At 58.7% G+C, this 17,283-nt stretch overlaps 1 protein-coding gene across 1 annotated transcript in view; it reads right to left on the minus strand.

Moving 5' to 3' along the window:
- SHANK1 (SH3 and multiple ankyrin repeat domains 1) overlaps positions 1-16,363 on the minus strand; it is a 42,016-nt gene extending 25,653 nt beyond the window's left edge. The window contains 13 exon segments of the mRNA XM_038752367.1: positions 2,734-2,809; positions 3,127-3,240; positions 3,655-3,857; positions 4,696-5,050; positions 5,253-5,319; positions 11,918-11,995; positions 12,578-12,694; positions 12,807-12,974; positions 14,222-14,373; positions 14,598-14,706; positions 15,029-15,100; positions 15,640-15,843; positions 16,109-16,363. Of these exon segments, the coding sequence (XP_038608295.1) occupies positions 2,734-2,809; positions 3,127-3,240; positions 3,655-3,857; positions 4,696-5,050; positions 5,253-5,319; positions 11,918-11,995; positions 12,578-12,694; positions 12,807-12,974; positions 14,222-14,373; positions 14,598-14,706; positions 15,029-15,100; positions 15,640-15,843; positions 16,109-16,354 (1,961 nt within the window). The 5' untranslated portion in view covers positions 16,355-16,363.
- Positions 16,364-17,283: the final 920 nt, after the last annotated feature.

Raw genomic sequence — 17,283 nt, forward strand, 5'->3', positions numbered from 1 at the left:
ACCACACACCTCACACAAGGGGACACACACCAACGGCCTCACACCACACACCTCACACAAGGGACACACGCCGCCCACTCCACACCACACACCTCACACAAGGGAACACACGCTGCCCGCCCCACACCACACTCCTCACACCCCTGACACCGGGGATACCCGCCACTAGCCTCACAGCGCGTGTAGAAGCAGCCTAGCTTAGTGGGGAAGAGCCCGGGCTTGGGACTCAGAGGTCGTGGGTTCTAATCCCGACTCCGCCGCTAGTCAGCTGGGTGACTTTGGGCGAGTCACTTCACTTCTCTGGGCCTCAGTTCCCTCATCTGTCAAATGGGGATGAAGACTGTGAGCCCCACGTGGACAACCTGATTACTGTGTATCTCCCCCAGCGCTTAAAACAGTGCTTGGCACATAGTAAGTGCTTAACAAATACCATCATCAACCACACCACACTAAACCCTTCACACCCCACAAAGGGGACGCACGCCACCCACCTCGCATCACACCCCTCACACCGGGGACACACACCACCCACCTCACACCACACACTCACACAGAGGACACTCGCCGCCCACCTCACACCACACGCACCTCACACCGGGGACACACACCACCCACTCCACACACAGGGGACACACGCCTCCCGCCTCACACCACCCACCTTACACCACACACCTCACACAGAGGACACTCGTCGCCCACCTCACACCCCTCACACCGGGGACACACGCCACCCACTCCACACACAGGGGACACACGCCTCCCACCTCCCACCACACATCTCACACCTCTCACACCGGGGACACGTCACCCACCTTCTACAGGAGACACACACCCATCCATCCCACACCACACACCTCACACAGGGGACACTCGCTGCCTTCCCTATACTATACACCTCGTACAGGAGACGCTCTTCGCCCACCGCACACTTCACACAGCACAGGAGGAGAAGGAAAGCCAAGACGAGAGGGGTGAGGGGCACTTTCTACACCACACAGCTCAGGGTCACACCGGAACCCTTTGCGTGAATCTGTGCTAACGCACACCTGCCAAAAACATCCCACAACACAGGGACACAGATTCACATGGGGACACACCACACCAAACAAACCAACAGAGCAGTAGGGCCCAGAGAAACACAAGGGGAGAGGAACACACAGTCCAATCACTCAAGAACAGGTAGCCAGGACACACACACACGTACACACATCACTCGGAGCCAGAAAGACTCATGTCACAAACAAACAACCCCAGGGAATGGAACCCACACACTCAGGGAAAGGGATACACACAAACTAGTTGGACAGAGACACCCCCACAGGGAAAGAATGGGGTAGAGACACCCAGAGGACAAGAGATGGAGGAGAGACAGAGACACAATGTCAGACACACAAGGGGGAAACAGATTGCAGCAAGAAAAACAGATACACGCATGTGCGTAGATCAAAGACAGATGCAACATATTGTCCCCCCCACCCCATCCCCGAGCTTCAGAACCCTCCCCCGTGCCCCGACACTGCCCCAGAATATGGACACACACAGGTTTGGGACACATTTAATGGGATCGGTGCTCTAAACACAACGGAGAATCTTCATCCTGAAACATCAAACTAGAGTTCTGTCAATCCCTGTCCGGGCCCTTGAATCCTCCCCGCTCTAGGCCCCGACCCTTGGTCGCAGAACTCCTTCCTGCCTCCTCTCAGCCTGCTCTCTACCCAGTCCTGAGTGTGAATCCCACCCCAGAGAGACTCCTTCACCCAGAATTCCACACATTCGACAGATAGGCACCGACACCGTGAGCCCCAAGTGGGACAACTTGACAACCTTGTATCTTTCCCAGCGCTTAGAAGAGTGCTTGGCACATAGTAAGGGCTTAACAAATACCGTCGTTATTATTATGCCACCCCCCACACACACACACACGTGCACACATGTACACACAACCCCAGTCGCCTTTCTTCCCTCCTCCCCATCCTCTCCAGTGGTGTCAGAAAGAGGGGGAGGGGGGAATCAGTGGGGAGCAGGGGGTTCGGTGAGAACTTGGGGATCAGGGGCCACTGACGGGGAGAGCCATCAGGGAGTAGTGGAGGGTCTTCCGGGAGCAAGGTGGGGCAGCGAGGGGTGAGGGGAGGTTGAGGAGTGGGGATGGCCAAAGAGAGGCAGAGGGACAGGGTGGGTGAAGAGGCTGGGGGAAGGAGGACAGGAAATCAGATGAATCTCGGCGAGGACCAAGGGCCCACGCGTCGAGGCCTGGGCCACGACCGTCCCCAGCTCTCTGCGGTCCCCACAGCTGGAAGGGCAGGAGAATGAGTGCCCCCCGAATCTTCGGTGAGACCACCTGGACCCCCAAGGTATCCACACATCCCCCAGGCTCCACTTTCACCCTCCGCTCTCGCAGGAGAGATACACTGCCCTGGGACACTTCAGGGGGGCAATGGGGAGTGGAGGAGGGGGTCTCCCCTGCAGGCCTCCAGGTCCCTTGCTGTCGCAGCAGGGGTCAGAGACCCTTCTCTCCCCCCAAAGATGGGCCGGCTCCCCAATACAATCTGGAGAAGAGGGGTTGTTGAGGAGGGAAGGAAGACCAGAGGTGGGGAGAGGGGCCTGAGGGAGGCCGAAGGTTGTTAAAAGGTCAGAGACAGAGAGGATGGAGAGAAGGTGGGGGGACGGTTAGGCGGAGGGGTGGGGGGCGGGAAGTTGGGGCTCGGAGGGAGGAGTTGGGGGGAGGGATCTTACCTGGGGGCATCAAAGCTATCGTAGGAGCCAACTGTGTAATGGCGGAAGAGACGCTTGGCTTTGTCGCTCCGGCTGTCTGAGAGGGGGAAACGGGCAAGCAGGGTAGACCCTCAGGGCCCGTGCTGCTCTCCCACACAGCAGGCCCTCTTCCCCAGTGACCCCTCCCTCCCGTCCCATCCCCCCCTCTGCCCCTGCCCCCAGTTCCCACTCCCATAAGCATTTAGCTGCACTGGGGGGCTGGAGGGGTCCCAGGTGGCTTGGGGAAACGGGGGCTTAGAGTGAGGGAGTGGGGGTTGGCAAGGGGCGGGTGGGGGCAGGGACAGGGCGAGTCGGAGGTGCAGAGGAGGGCTTGGGAGTCCAGGGTGGGTGTGGGGTCCCAGGACCCCCCTGTACCTTGCTTCCCCTCCTGGGAGCGGTTGGCTACTTCCTCCAGGCATTCGGAGGGGAACCAGCCGACGCGACCTTTGACTTGTCCTTCCCAGAACCCGCCTTCCCCCACGCTGAGCACTGGGGGTGAGGCGGATGGGGGGGGGGGGAGGGTAAGAGGTGTTCAAGGTCCCCTGGCCTGGCCCCTGGCCCCATCCTCTTCCCACCCACCCCCTTCACTCTATCGCCTCCGTCCCATCCCATCCCTCCCTCGTCTTTCCCTGTCCCTCCAGCTCCTCACTTCCTGCCCCTCCATCTCCTCCCACGCCCTTCTCTTCCGTCTCCTCTCCCCCTGGTCCTCCTTCAGCTTCGCCCTCTCTCCCTGGTCTCCCATCTTCCCCACCAGCCCACCTCGCCCTCCTCCCCCTCACTCTCTACCCCGCAGCCCCCCACCAGCCCTTCTCCCCAGGCTCCATCCCCGCCTTCGCCGCCACGCACTCCACTCCCCGTTCCCGTCCCCCTCCCTCGCCCCCCACGACCCTCCCCTCTTCGTACCCTTGATCTTCTCTCCCTTGCTGAGGGAGATCTCGCCCTCGCCTTGGGCCTGGTACGCTTTCACAGCCATGAAGGAGCGGCCAGGCACGGCCGTGTACAGCTTCCTCCGCCGGCCCCGGCTGCCGAGCGAGCCCCCGGGACCCCCGGGGCCCGCGGAGGACCCCGGCCCGGCCGCCGGCACTTCCCGCGGTGTCCCACTAGAGCTGAGACAGGTGGACACGGATGGCAGAGGGGTCGGAGAGATGGTAAGGAGGGGGCCGAGGAGAAAAGGACCTGGGAGCGGGGGGCACAGGAGAGGAGGGGAGGGGTGGAGGAGCTGAAGGCCTGAGTGAGAATGGGGCAGGATGGGACCCCAGGATCTGGGTGAAATCAGGTCTCACGTTGGGGAGGTGTGGGGATTGCGGCCGGCTGACTGGCCATCTGGCTAGCTGACTGGCCAGGGACCCGGAGGCGGGAAGGCCTTGATGATCCCAGCCAGGTAGTGGCTGGCGGGGAACGTGGGAAAGACCAACAGTGGCTGCTGGAGGGAGGACTCGGTGGGTCCCCGGGAGAAGCCCTGGGGAGAACTTGGACAGGTCTCCCTGAAGGACAGCGAGGGGTCGGAGGGGAAGGTTTGTGGGCCTCAAGTTTCTGAAGTGAGTTTTGGGAGTGTCTGCGGGCAAATCTGAGGCGTCACGAGGGGTTGGAGGGAGTCTGTGGAACCGCAGGGAAGCAACTGAAAGAGGGGAATGTACAGGATCCTGGAGGGCTTGGGAGAGCTTCTGGGCAGTCGGGGCTCAGGGGGAAGAGTGTGAGGGGTCACAGGAAACCCAGGGAGCTGGACCTGGCTCTAAGAGGTAAAATGTGAAAGAAATGGGAGAGGGGCTTGGAAGGAGTTGGGAAGAGTGACCGGGGAGGGAAGCTGGGGGTGTGGGGGTGCCTGGGATGGGAAGGGGAGAGTTGAGAGGGATTGGGAGGGAGGTCAGGGCAGAGCTGGGGTTGGGGGGATGGGGCAGTGGAAGCTGGGGAGAGGCGCTGGGCATTGGGAGGGGCTCCCCGTACCTGGGCCGCCCACGCGGTTGCCTCCGGCCTTCCTCAGGATGCCGTCCCCGGGACGGGGAGCGGGCGCGGGCACCCCGGGGGCTGCTGGCGCTGCGGAGGGTCCCACTGCTGAGCTTGGTGCTGGGCCCGGCGGGGTGCGTGGGGTGGGAGGGGGGCGGGGGTCCGGAGACCGGGCCGGGAGGCCCGGGGGCGCCGGGAGTGGGGGCTCCGGGGGCCGCAAAGACCATCCAGTCAGGCAGGGCCATGCTGGTGTCGCTGTTGGCCCGGAGCAGCAGGGGTGGGGGCACGGCCAGCCCCCCGCCTCCGGGGCCTCCCCGGCGCCGCACCGCATACTTGGGCGACTCCTGAAAGGGAACTGGTGACGGGGGGCGCGGGTGAGGGGGACAGCGGGGTCACGGAGCAACTCTGGGCACTCGCAGGAGCGCCCCAGCCCCGCCGGGGTCCGTCCCTCTACACCCTCTCCTCCGGCCCTGGGTGGCACCTCTTTCCGCCGCCATCTGCCCTCCTCTCCCGCCCGGCCTGCGGCCTGCTTCCCCTCCGGCTCCCGCCTCGCTCACCCACATCCTGATCCCGGTGGTTCCGGATCAGCTCCCCCAGCTCGAAGTTCCCCGCGATCACCGCAACCTAGGAGGCAGAGCAGTGGGAGTCACCGGGGTTGGGGGGCCCGCCACTCCTCAACCCCAGATCCTCTGGCTTCTGCCCCTTCTCCCCGGCTTCCACTCCTGATCTCTCAGGGATTCAATCAATCAATCAATCAATCAATCGTATTTATTGAGCGCTTACTGTGTGCAGAGCACTGGACTAAGCGCTTGGGAAGTACCAGTTGGCAACACATAGAGACGGTCCCTACCCAACAGTGGGCTCACAGTCTAGAAGGGGGAGACAGAGAGCAAAACAAAACATATTAACGAAATAAAATAAATAGAATAGATATGTACAAGTAAAATAAATAGAAGTGATAAATACGTACAAACATATATACATATATACAGGTGCTGTGGGGAAGGGAAGGAGGTAAGGCGGGGGGGATGAGAGGGAGGGGGGGGGAGAGGAAGGAGCGGGCTCAGTCTGGGAAGGCCTCCTGGAGGAGGTGAGCTCTCAGTAGGGCCTTGAAGGGAAATAATGATGGCTCAGTGGAAAGAGCATGGGCTTTGGAGTCAGAGGTCATGGGTTCAAATCCCAGCTCTGCCAATTGCCAGCTGTGTGACTTTGGGCAAGTCACTTAACTTCTCTGGGCCTCAGTTACCTCACCTGTAAAATGGGGATTAGGACTGTGAGCCCCCCGTGGGACAACCTGATCACCTTGTAACCTCCCCAGCGCTTAATAAACAGTGCTTTGCACATAGTAAGCGCTTAATAAATGCTATTATTATTATTATTATTATTTGTTAAGCGCTTACTATGTGCCAAGCACTGTCCTATGCGCTGGGGAGGTTACAAGGTGATCAGGTTGTCCCAAGGGGGGCTCACAGTTTTAATCCCCATTTTGCAGATGAGGTAACTGAGGCCCAGAGAAGTGAAGTGACTTGCCCAAAGTCACACAGCTGACAGAGCCGGGATTTGAACCCATGGCCTCTGACTCCAAAGCCCGTGCCCTTTCCACTGAGCCACGCTGCTTTATGTCTTCTGGGGCTAGGAGAGGGGACCGGAGGGTGCACCCATCTCTCCCCGGGACCTCCATCTTCCTGTCGAACCCATTCACCCGCTTCCCATCCCCTCCACGGCTCATCTTCACTCCGACCTTCGGCCCCGTCTCCCGCCTTCACCCGTCGGCCCGCTACAGTCCCAGTCCAGGCTGAAAATCTTGGCCTGGCACAACCGGCCATCTCAGTCTAGCCCAGGTCCAGCTGGGACAGGTGGGCCGGGGTTGTTGGAAGTGGGGACACAAGCGGGGCACAGAAACAATCGCTTGACGATCATGCTCCCGGCCTGGCGCGCCCAGTGCCGTCCCAACCGCCACGGCTCCCCCAACCCTAAATTGCTCTGAAGGGGGTAGGGAGGAGAGAGGGGTCATCATCATCATCATCATCATCAATCGTATTTATTGAGCGCTTACTATGTGCAGAGCACTGTACTAAGCGCTTGGGAAGTACAAATTGGCAACACATAGAGACAGTCCCTACCCAACAGTGGGCTCACAGTCTAAAAGGGGGAGACGGAGAACAAAACCAAACATACTAACAAAATAAAATAAATAGAATAGATATGTACAAGTAAAATAAGTAGAGTAATACATATGTACAAACATATATCCGTATATACAGGTGCTGTGGGGAAGGGATGGAGGTAAGTTGGGGGGGATGGAGAGGGGGATGAGGGGGAGAGGACGGAAGGGGCTCAGTCTGGGAAGGCCTCCTGGAGGAGGTGAGCTCTCAGCAGGGTCGTCCGAGAGGGGAAAGGAAGAAGGGCAGAAAGATGGAAGGAGAGGGAAGGAGGGTGAGAGGCAAATAGGGAAAAAAGGAGGGAAGGAGGGAGGTTGCTAATTCATTCATTCATTCATTCAATCGTATTACTGTGTGCAGAGCACTATACTAAGCGCTTGGAAAGTACAATACAGCAATAAAGAGAGACGATCCCTGCCCACAACGGGCTCTCGCACCCCACAGCATCAGGGCAGGGGGCAGGTTCCCGGCAAAGGAACCATTTCTTCCCCCACCGGGTGGTAAGCACGCGGACTTCATTAAGAAGGAAATGGTGTACACAGAGAACACCAGTGAATTCAAGGCGTGTTGTATAAGTCCACGGACGAGAGGTGCACACTAGGATATCAGAGGGCAAAGTGAGAAGCGGCGTGGCTTAGTGGAAAGACCAAGGCTTGGGAGTCAGATCTGTCTTAATGTCTGTCTCCTCCCTGTAGACTGTAAGCTCCTTCTGGGCAGAAATCAATCAATCAATCAATCAATCGTATTTATTGAGCGCTTACTGTGTGCAGAGCACTGGACTAAGCAGCCTGGCTCAGAGAAGCAGCGTGGCTCCGTGGAAAGAGCCCGGGCTTTGGAGTCAGAGGTCACGGGTTCAAATCCCACCTCTGCCAATTGTCAGCTGGGTGACTTTGGGCAAGTCACTTCTCTGGGCCTCAGTTACCTCATCTGGAAAATGGGGATTAAGACTGTGAGCCCCCTGGGGGACAACCTGATTGCCTTGTAACCTCCCCACCGCTTAGAACAGTGCTCTGCACATAGTAAGCGCTTAATAAATGCCGTCATTATTTATTTATTTATTACTAAGCGCTTGGGAAGTACAAGTCGGCAATATATAGAGACGGTCCCTACCCAACAGTGGGCTCACAGTCTAGAATCGCGTCTACCAACTCTGCTGTAGGGTACCAACTCTCCCAAGCGCTTAGCACGGTGATTGGGAATACCACTGATTGCGACCTGGGTTCGAATCCCAGCTCCGCCTCGGTCAAGTCGCTTCACTTGGTTGTCCTCGTCTGTAAAACGGGGTTAGAATACCCTTCTCCCTCTTAATCGGTCAATGATGTTTATTGAGCGCTTACTGTGCGCAGAGCGCTGTGCTGAGCTCTTAGCCGTGAGCCCTGGGCGGGATAGGGACAGGGTCCGACCTGGCTCTTCTGCATCCCCCCCGGCGCTTACCACAGCGCGGAGCCCATAGTGAGCGCTGAACACAAGAATTATTACTATTGAGGGACAAAATTATTAGAAGGCTCCAGGGAGGGGATCGGTCCTTGAGGGTCTCCGAGGAGGCCAAGCGAGGGAGTTAGGTGGTCCAACCCTAACCAGGCGATTGGATGTCAAAAAGGACAACCATCGCCCCGTCCCTCCCAGCATCCTTTGGCGTCACTGCGGGAGGTGACATCATCATCATCATCATCAATCGTATTTATTGAGCGCTTACTATGTGCAGAGCACTGTACTAAGCGCTTGGGAAGTACAAATTGGCAACATCTAGAGACAGTCCCTACCCAACAGTGGGCTCACAGTCTAAAAGGGGGAGACATCACAGAGAAGCAGCGTGGCTCAGTGGAAAGAGTCCGGGCTTTGGAGCCAGGGGTCATGGGTTCGAATCCCCGCTCTCCCAAGCTGTGTGGCTTTGGGCAAGTCACTTCACTTCTCTGGGCCTCAGTTACCTCATCATCATCATCAATCGTATTTATTGAGCGCTGACTGTGTGCAGAACACTGGACTAAGCGCTTGGGAAGTCCAAGTTGGCAACATAGAGAGACGGTCCCTACCTAACAGTGGGCTCACAGTCTAGAAGGGGGAGACAGAGAACAAAACCAAACATACTAAAAATAAAATAAATAGAATAGATATGTACAAGTAAAATAAATAAATAAATAGAGTAACAAATCTGTACAAACATATATACAGGTGCTGTGGGGAAGGGAAGGAGGTAAGATGGGGGGGATGGAGAGGGGCACGAGGGGGAGAGGAAGGAAGGGGCTCAGTCTGGGAAGGCCTCCTGGAGGAGGTGAGCTCTCAGTAGGGCCTTGAAGGGAAGTAGGGCCTTGAAGGACCTCATCTGGAAAATGGGGATTAAGACTGTGAGCCCCCTGTGGGACAACCTGATTGCCTTGTAACCTCCCCAGCGCTTAGAACAGTGCTCTGCACATAGTAAGCGCTTAATAAATGCCATCATTATTATTATTATTATCTTGGGCCGGATGGAGCTGGCCCAGGGTGCACTGCTCACGGACTTAAGGAGCCCCGATGAGCCCGTTTTAAAGTCTGCTGTTTTAAGCGCTTAGTACAGTGCTCTGCACACAGTAAGCGCTCAATAAATACGATTGATTGATTGCTGTGTGACCTTGGGCGAGTCACTTAACTTCTCTGCGCCCTGGTCCCCTCCTCTGTAAAATGGGGATTAAGACTGTGAATGCTGTGCGGGACGGGGACCGAGTCCAGCCCGATTATCTTGTATCTTCCCTGGTGTTTAAAACAGTGCCTGGCACATCGTAGGCGCTTCCAACTTGTACCTCCCAAGTGCTTAGTACAGTGCTCTGCACACAGTAAGCGCTCAATAAATACGATTGATTGATTGCTGTGTGACCTTGGGCAAGTCACTTAACTTCTCTGCGCCCTGGTCCCCTCCTCTGTAAAATGGGGATTAAGACTGTGAATGCTGTGCGGGACGGGGACCGCGTCCAGCCCGATTATCTTGTATCTTCCCTGGTGTTTAAAACAGTGCCTGGCACATCGTAGGTGCTTCCAACTTGTACTTCCCAAGTGCTTAGTACAGTGCTTTGCACACAGTAAGTGCTCAATAAATACGATTGAATGAATCAATGAATGAATGAACAATAATCATTATTACTATTATTTTTGAGAAACAGCCTGGTCTACTGGAAAGAGCCCAGGCCTGAGAGCCAGAGGACCTGGGTTCTAATCCCAGCTCAGCCACTTGCCCACTGGGTGACCTTGGGCAAGTCACTTCACTTCTCTGTGCCTCAGTCACCTCATCTGTAAAATGGCAATTAAGACGGTGAGCCCCATGTGGGACAGGGATTGTGTCCAATCTGATTATCTTGTATCTGCACCAGCGCTCAGTACAGTATTATTATTATTATCATCAAATGCCGTCTACTCTACAGCTACACACACCTTAGTACAGTGCCTGCCATTTAAAAAAAAAAAAAGGGATCGCCCAGGGTGGGGTCAAAATCCAACCAGGTTTTGGAGCCCGGTGTGACTAAATGTGAGATCTAGAAATGAATATCTAGCCAAGCGCTTAGTACAGTGCTCTGCACACAGTAAGCGCTCAATAAATATGAAGGAATGAATGAATGAATCTGGTTAGTGGCTACCTACTTACTACCTACCACCTACTGGTTTCCTGGGTGCTGCTTCAATAACAGGCCCTGGGCCAGGCTCCAGTTAAAAGTAATGGCATTTAATAATAACATTTACTAATAATAACATAATAATAATAATATTTACTAAGTGCTAAGTGCCAAACACTATTCTAAGCACTGGGGTGGCTACAAGTTCAATCGTATTTATTGAGCACTTACTGTGTGCAGAGCACTGTGCTAAGCGCTTAATCAAGTTAATCAGGTCAGGCGCAGTCTCTGTCCCACACGGGACTCAAAGTCTAGAGGAGAGGCAGAATAGGTACTGAATCCCCATTTTACAGATGAGGAGACTGAGGCCCAGAGAAGCAGCACGGCCTAGTGGAAAGAGCCCGGGCCTGGTCCTAATCCCAGCTCCTCCAGTTGTCTGCTGTGTGACCTTGGGCAAGTCACCTCACTTCTCTCAGCCTCAGCTACCTCATCCGCAAAATGAGGATATGTTTGTACATATTTATTACTCTATTTATTTATTTATTTATTTTTCTTGTATGTATCTATTCTATTGATTTTATTTTGTTAGTATGTTTGGTTTTGTTCTCTGTCTCCCCCTTTTAGACCGTGAGCCCACTGTTGGGTAGGGACTGTCTCTATATGTTGCCAACCTGTACTTCCCAAGCGCTTAGTACAGTGCTCTGCACACAGTAAGCGCTCAATAAATACGATTGATGATGATGATGATGATGATGATTAAGAGCATAAACCCACGTTGGGTAGGGACTGTGTCTAACCTGGTTGTCTTGTACTTACTCCAGTTTTTAGTAAAAAGCCTAGCACCCGGTAAGCACTTGGCAAATCCAATTTTTAAAAATATGATTTTTTTAAAAAAAAGTTCAGTGACTTGCTCAAGGTCACCCAGCATGCCTAGAGAAAGCAGCATGGCCTAGTGGGTAGATCACGGGCCTGGAAATCAGAAGGACCTGGGTTTCAATCCCGGCTCTGCCACTCGTCCACGGTGCGATCTGAGCAAGTTACTAATCCTCTCTGGGCTTCAGTTCCCTCATCTGTAAAATGCGGGTTAAGACCGTGAGCCCCATGTGGGACAGGGATTGGGTCCGACCCGATTAGCTTGTATCTATCCCAGAGCTTAGTACAGTGCCTGGCAAATAGTAAGCGCTTACCAAATACCATAAAAAATAATTTTTAAAAGTGGCAGAGCCGGGTTTAGAATCCGGATCCTCTGACTCCCGGGGCCCAGGCCCTGCTGCTTTTCAGCAGTTCTCCCAATGCTCCTCCATTCCCAGTCTTTCCTTTCCTCATCTTCTCCCCTTCATCCATCCATCCACCCTCCCACCCTCCCTTCCTGACGCTCCCCACCCGCTCTCTGTCTTCCCGGATCCAGGTCCACCCCCCCCCGGCCCGCTCCAGTGCGTCCCTTCCCGGCTCCCGTCCCTTCCCTCCCCGTCCTGGCACCTGGAACGGGGTCTGGCCACTGTTGTTCTTCATCTCCTTGTTGGCCCCTCGGTACAGCAGGATCCGAGCGCACGTCTCCTAATGACAATAATCACCAGCATAAAGATAATAATGAGGATGCGGTAATAACAACAATCATTTAGGAAGCACTCACTGGGCATCGGGGACTGTACTAAGTGCCGGGGTTGGTTCAGGACAGTCAGACCTGGCGCAGTCCCTGACCCACACGGGGCTCAGAGGGACGCTCAGACAGCGCCTCTGTCCCACACGGGACTCACAATCTAGAGGAGAGGGAGAGTACAGATGAGGTAACTGAGGCACGGTGAAGTGACTTGCCCAAGGTCACTTCACGCAGCACACAGCAGGCCAGTGACAAAGCTGGGATTAGAACCAGGGTCTCCTTACTCCTGCGACTCCGCTTTTCCCACTAGGACACGCTCCTGATGGTGGGGGGAGGGATGTTGAGGCAGAATAGTCAAGGCCCCGGGTTTCTGGCTCCTCTCCAGGGAAGAAGGAGGAAGAGGGCAGGAAGATGGATAGGTGCGGTGTGGGAAGGGGGAATTCCTTGGGATCTTGGGCAGTGAGTAAAGGGGGCAAGTGGAGGGAGCTGAGGGAAGTAAGAGGGGTCTGTGGACGGACCGGGGAGCGGCTCAGACGGACCTTGTTGTAGAGGGCACAGATGTGCAGGGCCGTGTTCCCAGAAGCGTTCTGAGCTCCGGGCTCTGCCCCGTAGAAGAGTAGATGTTCTAGATGCTGGGAGTTACCCCGCTGGCAGGCCTGGAAGAGGGGCAGGGAGCCGGGCTGGACATCAGGGCCTCGGGCCTCGGGCCTTGGACCGTCCCCCCCCGGCCCCCAGCCCAGCTCCCGCCCACCCGGCTCCCCGCCTTGCCTGGTGGATCTCCTGCCAGCCGTTCTCGTCGGCTGTGCCCAGCTGTGCCCGGTGGTACAGCAGCAGCTCACAGCAGCGCGGGTCACCCCCGACCATCGCCGTGTGGAAGAGCGGGGTCAGGCCGCGACGATCCTTGTAGTTGGGGGAGCCGCCGAGATCCAGCAGTGCCTGCGGCGGGCGGTGGGGGATGGCGGCAACGGGCAGGGACGAGGGGGATAATCATAATAATGATGGTATTTGTTAAGCGCTTACTATGTGCACAGCACTGTTTTAAGCGCTGGGGGGGATACAAGGAGATCAGGCTGTCCCACGGGGGGCTCGCAGTCTTCATCCCCATTTTACAGGTGAGGGAACTGAGGCCCAGAGAAGCGAAGTGGCTCGCCCAAAGCCACACAGCTGATGAGTGGCAGAGCTGGGATTAGAACCCATGACCTCTGACTCCCAAGCCCGGGCTCTTTCCACTGAGCCACGCTGCTTCTCTGGGGGTGGGAGGGAGGGAAAGGGGAGGGAGGGAGGGAAGAAATGAGGGGGGTGGGGGAGAGAGGGAGGGAGGGTGGGACAGGAGAGGGAGATGGGGGAGGGAGGAGGGAAAGAGGGGGACGGGAGGGAGGGGAAAGGGAGGTTCCATTTGAAGACACGTGCTCCCATCCAGCTGAGCAGTTATGGCCACTGAGGGATGTGAGGAAGGCTAGGGGAGAGGGGGCTTTCCAGCCAATCCGCTACTTCATCATCATCATCATCATCAATTGTATTTATTGAGCGCTTACTGTGTGCAGAGCACTGTACTAAGCGCTTGGGAAGTACAAGTTGACAACATCTAGAGACAGTCCCTACCCAACAGTGGGCTCACAGTCTAAAAGGGGGAGACAGAGAACAAAACCAAACATACTAACAAAATAAAATAAATACTTCTGCCTCTGTGAGGCTGGGGACCAGTTCATGGGTTCAGCGGGGAAACTTGGGGTCCCCCAAGGAATGGGCCCTTAGCCGGGAGAACTCAGGACAGAGGGGTCGGAGGCCCTGGGAGGTACAGAGGCCGGGGATGAGGGTGATCCCCGAACTCCGGGGGTTGGGAGTTTGCCCAGGAAGGGTTCCCAGGTCATAATGTTTAGGGAGCGCCACGCCCGAACCCATTTCAATCAACCCATCGGTCTATCAATAGTATTTACTGAGCGCTTACTCTGTGCACAGCATTGGTACTAAGTGCTTGGGGGAGCCCAGTAGAGTTCACAGCCACAGTCCCCACCCCCAAGGAGCTTACAAAGACTAGCGGGGGAGACTGACGTGAAAATAAATACGGGAAGGGGAAGAGGAAGAGTTTAAAAGGCCTCGGTGGGGTCGGGGGTTGGGAGGAGACCAAGGGGGACACCCAGGAGGGGGAGGGCGGGCCCGGGTGGGCAGAGGGTGTTCCGTACCGTGAGGGCGGGGCAGTGTCGGGCACACACGGCCTTGTGCAGGGCTGTCATGCCATCGCGGGCGCGGAAGTCAATGTGGGCGCCGCCGAGGCAGAGGGTCCGGATCACGTCCACCGAGCCCTCCAGCTGGGCCGCGAGGGTCAGAGGGGTCTCTGGGAGAGGAACAGGGGGCAGGCGGAAGGTCACGAAGGAGCCACGGGACCACGCGGACCCTGGGCCGGGAGGAGAGACGTGTGACAGGGGAGAGAGGGCCGGGAATATCTCTGCGGGAGCTGGTGCCGGGGACCACCCCTCCCTCGACCTCTCTCTGCCATCCATCCGTCCGAGGGGTGGGGTTCCGTGTTCCCCCAGCCCCCCTCGGCCCCCCGGCCCATACCCCCAGAATCAGAGTCGTGGTAGTTGGGGTCCAGCCCCTTGTCCAGCAGGCGGGCCACCTTCTCCGACGTCCCGAGCTGTACGTACTCCAGAAACTTCTTCAGCCCCGTCTGCCGGGGGGGGCAGCGGCCGGGAGACAGGGGCCGAGGGGGATCCAAGGGTGCCAAGCAGGGAGGGAGGAGGAGGAGGAAGAGAGGAGGTGGGAGACGCACAGGTGAAGAGCGGGTCCAGTGGGATCAAGCAAGGAAAGGGGAAGGGAGGATCCAGAGAGGGAGGAAGAGGAGGCAGGAGATGTGGACCGGAAGGGGACGGCGGGCAGACGGCAACCATCCTGCCCCAATTCTCACCCACCGATTCCCCACAGCCCCGGGCCCGGGGAGCTGGGGAGGTCGGGGGTGGGGGGAGCGGGGGTCTCGGGGCAGGGGTCCTCACCTTAGTGTGCAGCTTTGCCAGCTGCTTCTCATCCAGATTTGTCTGCTTGTACACCCGAGTCTTGTACCGGAACTGGCCCGGGGAGGAGACAAGAGCGGAGGCCCGGAGACGAGAAACCCAGAGACGGAGACAGTCAGAGAGAGCCAGCGATGCCCGAGAGGCAGACACCGAGACGGGGCGAGGGAAAGGAAAACGCTTCCAAAGGCACAGAGGGGCGCGGAGGCGGAGGGACCCCAAGAGACGTGGAGACAAATGAGAGACGGGGGAGGTGGGGAGGGCTGGGAAACGGTTTGGCGGGGCAAGGCCACCTGAGTGGCTGACCAGCCCCACTCCCCCATTCCTGCTCTCCACCAGCCTCCCGAGAGGGATAGGGAGTGGGGGGCGACCGGGGGCCGGGGGAGAGGAGAGAGTTGGGGATCGGCAGCTAGAGCATCTGGGCCCCGTTGGCCTTGGAGGGCTGGGGGGACCGGGGTGGGGGGCAGGGGTCGGTCACCGGGCCCCCTTGGCCCTGGAGGGCTGGGGGAACTGGGGTGGGGGGCAGAGGTCGGTCACCGGGCCCCCTTGGCCCTGGAGGGCTGGGGGGACTGGGGTGGGGGGCAAGGGTCGGTCACCTCCAGGTACGGCACGCCCTTCTCAAAGGACTGTGGGTACTCGCGAAGCAGCCGCTCCTCCTCCAGGAAGTTGGCATCACGGCCGGAGGCGGCGGGCTGGAACAGGCCATAGTTGAGCACGTCCTGGAGGCTCTCGCTCAGCGCGCAAAGGACCTGCTGCTTGGCCGCCCAGATGGTCGCATCCGGGTTGAAGCGGAGACATTTCTGGGGGGGGGGGGGGGGGGGGGGGGGAGAACGGTCAGCACCCAGTCGGAAGGGCCGGTGGAGCAGTCCCAGATGGGGCCCGTCCCCTCCCACCCACCCTGCCCACCCCTCTTGGGGACAACCACCCCGGCTCCTCACCTCCCCACCGCCTGTCCGCCGGGGTCCCCACCGCAGAACCGGCCACCGCCGACCCTCCCGCTCCTGGCCGCTGCCCTCCGCTCTGCGACACCCCCAGGCCCGGGCCCAGCCCCGACCCCCGGCTCACAGTCTGGTGCAGGTCGGGGATGCCGATCCTGAAGACCATCATCATGCTGAAGTGGGCGTCGTCAGGCACGGACATGGAGCGGCCTTGCAGGCGGTGGGCGGAGGCCAGGCTGATCCCCCCGGCCCCGGCCCTCCCCGGGCCCCGCGTCCCCCGGCCGTCCCTCGAGCTGTCCGACTCCGACCCGCCCTCGGGACACTCGGACGCGCTGCGTCGCTCCTCCTCGCTGGACGCCGGGCTCCGGGGCATCGTCGGGCCGCCCCCTCGGGGTCGGCACCATCACAGGGAGCTGGGGGCAGGGGGGACGGGGGGCGGGTCAGGGCCGGGAGAGACCAGCCGCCCTCCCCGGGGTTTGGGGGTCCGGGTTGGGGGGGACGGCTGAGGACTGCCCAGGCACCGCCTCCCCCACGCGGGCCGAAGGTCACCCGGGCAAACCGACCTCCACACCGACGGCCTCTCCCGGCCGGCCGGGCCGCCGCCACCCCGGCTTGACCGCCGCCACTCCGACAGCGGCTCCCGGGCCACCGCCAGGCCGGCGGGACCGCCACTCCACCGATCGGGGCTCCCGGCCGGCCGGGCCCAGAACCGATCCCGGCCGAGCGCCCGCATGGCCGGTCCGCGGCCCTCACACCTGCTTCACGGTCTTCCCCCAACCCGCGACCCGTCGGGCTCTCACCAGCCCGCACCCTGGGGCTGGCAGCTGCCCACCTCTGCCCCCCCCCACCCCCCCGAGGCCCAGGCGGGTTCCCAAGCCCCTGCCACCCCCGGAGGCCCAGGCGCCGCGGCCTTCTCCGTCACACTCCGAACCCTCTCTCTCCCCTCGTCCTTGGCCCGCCCTCGCCCGCCCCACTTTGCCACTGACCCGGGGCGGCCGCGTCCCAGATACCAGCGGGCACCAGGGGGCCGCTGTCCCAGTTAATCCGCCGCACACACGGCCACTAAAATTAGTCCAAGAAGAATCGCCTCCCTACCCCACTCCGGCCCCTCACCCCACCCCCTCTTCTCAACCCACCCACAACCGGCCGCAACCCCTTGAGAGGTCAGAGGTCGAGGGGAAGGCCCCCAGAGGTGGACTTGGCAGGGTTCCCGAGGATGAGAGTTTGGCGAAGTGAGTACAGTATCGGGGGGGACGGGCGGGCGGGGGGCTGCTGGGTGTTTAAGGTGGATGGGGGGACGGT

The sequence above is a fragment of the Tachyglossus aculeatus genome, chromosome 10 (genome assembly GCF_015852505.1).
Source record: "Tachyglossus aculeatus isolate mTacAcu1 chromosome 10, mTacAcu1.pri, whole genome shotgun sequence".
Lineage (NCBI taxonomy): Eukaryota > Metazoa > Chordata > Mammalia > Monotremata > Tachyglossidae > Tachyglossus > Tachyglossus aculeatus.